Source organism: Oncorhynchus mykiss, chromosome 29 (genome assembly GCF_057628025.1).
Source record: "Oncorhynchus mykiss isolate SJ-2025 chromosome 29, ASM5762802v1, whole genome shotgun sequence".
NCBI classification, from domain to species: Eukaryota; Metazoa; Chordata; class Actinopteri; order Salmoniformes; family Salmonidae; genus Oncorhynchus; species Oncorhynchus mykiss.
The window spans coordinates 7,985,001-7,987,500 of NC_143050.1; the positions used below are offsets into that span (position 1 = coordinate 7,985,001).

The 2,500-nt window shown below is 45.2% G+C and overlaps 1 protein-coding gene across 1 annotated transcript in view; it reads right to left on the minus strand.

Moving 5' to 3' along the window:
* LOC110509475 (neurobeachin) overlaps window positions 1–2,500 on the minus strand; it is a 250,839-nt gene that overhangs the window by 9,402 nt on the left and 238,937 nt on the right. The window contains 2 exon segments of the mRNA XM_090226451.1: window positions 1,499–1,666; window positions 2,251–2,403. Coding sequence (XP_090082577.1) covers window positions 1,499–1,666; window positions 2,251–2,403 — 321 coding nt within the window.

Below are 2,500 nucleotides of genomic sequence, written 5' to 3' on the forward strand. Positions count from 1 at the left end.
TGACTAGTTTCCCAGTCCCCGCAGCTGAAAAACATCCCCACAGCATGATGCTGCCACCACCATGCTTCACCATAGGGATGGTGCCAGGTTTCCTCCAGACGTGACGCTTGGCATTCAGGGCAAAGAGTTCAATCTTAATTTCATCAGACCAGAGAATGTTGTTTCTCATAATCTGAGAGTCCTTTAGTTGCATTTTGGTGAACTCCAAGCGGGCTGTCATGTGCTATTTACTGAGGAGTGGCATCCGTCTGACCACTCTACCATAAAGGCCTGATTGGTGGAGTGCTGCAGAGATAATGTCCTTCTGGAAGTTCTCCCATCTCCACAGAGGAACTCTGGAGCCCTGTCAGAGTGACCATCGGGTTCTTGGTCACCTCCCTGACCAAGGCCCTTCTCCCCCGATAGCTCAGTTTTGCCGAGCAGTCAGCTCTAGGAAGAGTCTTGTTGATTATAAACCGTGTTCTTGGGGACGTTCAATGCTGCAGACACAATCCTGTCTCAGAGCTCTACGGTCAATTCCTTTGACCTCATGGCTTGGTTTTTGCTCTGACGTGTACTGTCAGCTGTGGGACCTTATATAGACATGTGTGTGCCTTTCCAAATCATGTCCAGTCTATTTAGTTGACCACAGGTGGACTCCAATCAAGTTGTAGAATCATCTCAAGGATAATCAATGGAAACAGGATGCACCTGAGCTCAATGTCGAGTCTCATAGCAAAGGGTCTGAATACTTATGTAAATAAGGTATCTGTACGAAAGACTATTAAGACAAACTATTACTTATGTAAATAAGGTATCTGTACGAAAGACTATTAAGACAAACTATTACTTATGTAAATAAGGTATCTGTACGAAAGACTATTAAGAGTAACGATTACTTATATAAATAAGGTATCTGTACGAAAGACTATTAAGAGTAGCTATTACTTATGTAAATAAGGTACTTCTGTTTTTTTATATTTAACACATTTACAAAAATGTCTAAAAACCTATTTTCACTATGTCATTATGAGGTATTGTGTGTAGATTGATGGGGTAAATGTTTTTATTTAATACATTTTAGAATAAGGCTGTAACGTAACAAAATGTGGAAAAAGTCAAGGGGTCTGAATACTTCCCGAATGCACCGTACATCATTCAAGTCCAAATATGGATGTAGCAACTAAGGATTCTAACTAAGGATTCTAACTAAGGATTCTAACTAAGGATTCTAACTAAGGATTCTAACTAAGGATTCTAACTAAGGATTCTAACTAAGGATTCTAACTAAGGATTCTAAGTTTCTAAGCAACTAAGGATTCTAACTAAGGATACTAACAAAGGATTCTAACTAAGGATTCTAACTAAAGATTCTAACTAAGTCCAGCCTGTATAGTAACTCTTCTAACAGATGTGTATTATGAACACGTTGTAACATAGTGACGTTGTGTTATCACTTCCCGTCATCAATGCCCTGTGACCGTTGCTGTGTCGTCATGGCGAGAGCCAGGTGACCTACCTCCCGCTGTGTGGGGTCGGTGATGGTATCCAAAGTGACAGAACCCTCGTAGGACAGGAAATGGAAGACATTGAGAGCTCGTATAGCCTCGGGCCCTCGCTGCTTATAACCAAATATCAGATCTATCCACTGGTGCAGCTGGCACGACACAAACTCACTCTCCAACGCCTAGACAGAGGGAGGGATGGAGGCAGAGAGGGGGAGGGAGGGATGGAGGTAGGTAGGTAGACAGAGAGGGGGAGGGATGGAGGTAGGGAGGAGGGAGGCAGGGGGGGGGAGAGAGCGAGGGAGGGAGGGAGGGAGGGATGGAGTAGGAGGGAGGGAGGATGGAAGTAGGAGGGAGGGAGGGAGGGAGGGAGGGAGGGAGGGAGGTAGAGAGAGAGAGAGAGAGAGAGAGAGAGAGAGAGAGAGAGAGAGAGAGAGAGAGAGAGGGTGGGAAGGAAGGAGGGGGTGGAGGTAGAGAGAGAGAGAGAGAGAGAGAGAGAGAGAGGGAGGGAGGGAGTGAGGGAGGGAGGGAGGGAGGGAGGGAGGGAGGGAGGTAGAGAGAGAGAGAGAGAGAGAGAGAGAGAGAGAGAGAGAGAGAGAGAGAGAGAGAGAGAGAGAGAGAGAGAGAGAGAGAGAGGGAGGGAGGGAGGAGATTACTTGTCCTGTAACTGCATGCTTGTTTATATATATTTCTCCATTAGTATGAGAAGTTGTGTGTCTGTCTGTGTGTGTGTGTGTGTGTGTGTGTGTGTGTGTGTGTGACTCACCATGCGGTTGATGCGTACGAAGTCCTCAGGTTTCTTGGCCCAGGCTGGCAGTTCTATATCAGACACAGCAGTCCCGTCCTCTCTCTGTCCCAGCTCAAAACCACTACTGTTAACAAACATCTCTGGAAGGTAGTAGAACTCTGGGATCAACTCCTGTTGGTCAACACATTATACACACATTATTACACTGGTTCACCAATCACAAAATCAATAACTCAATCATCAATTTATACAATCATCAATTTATCAA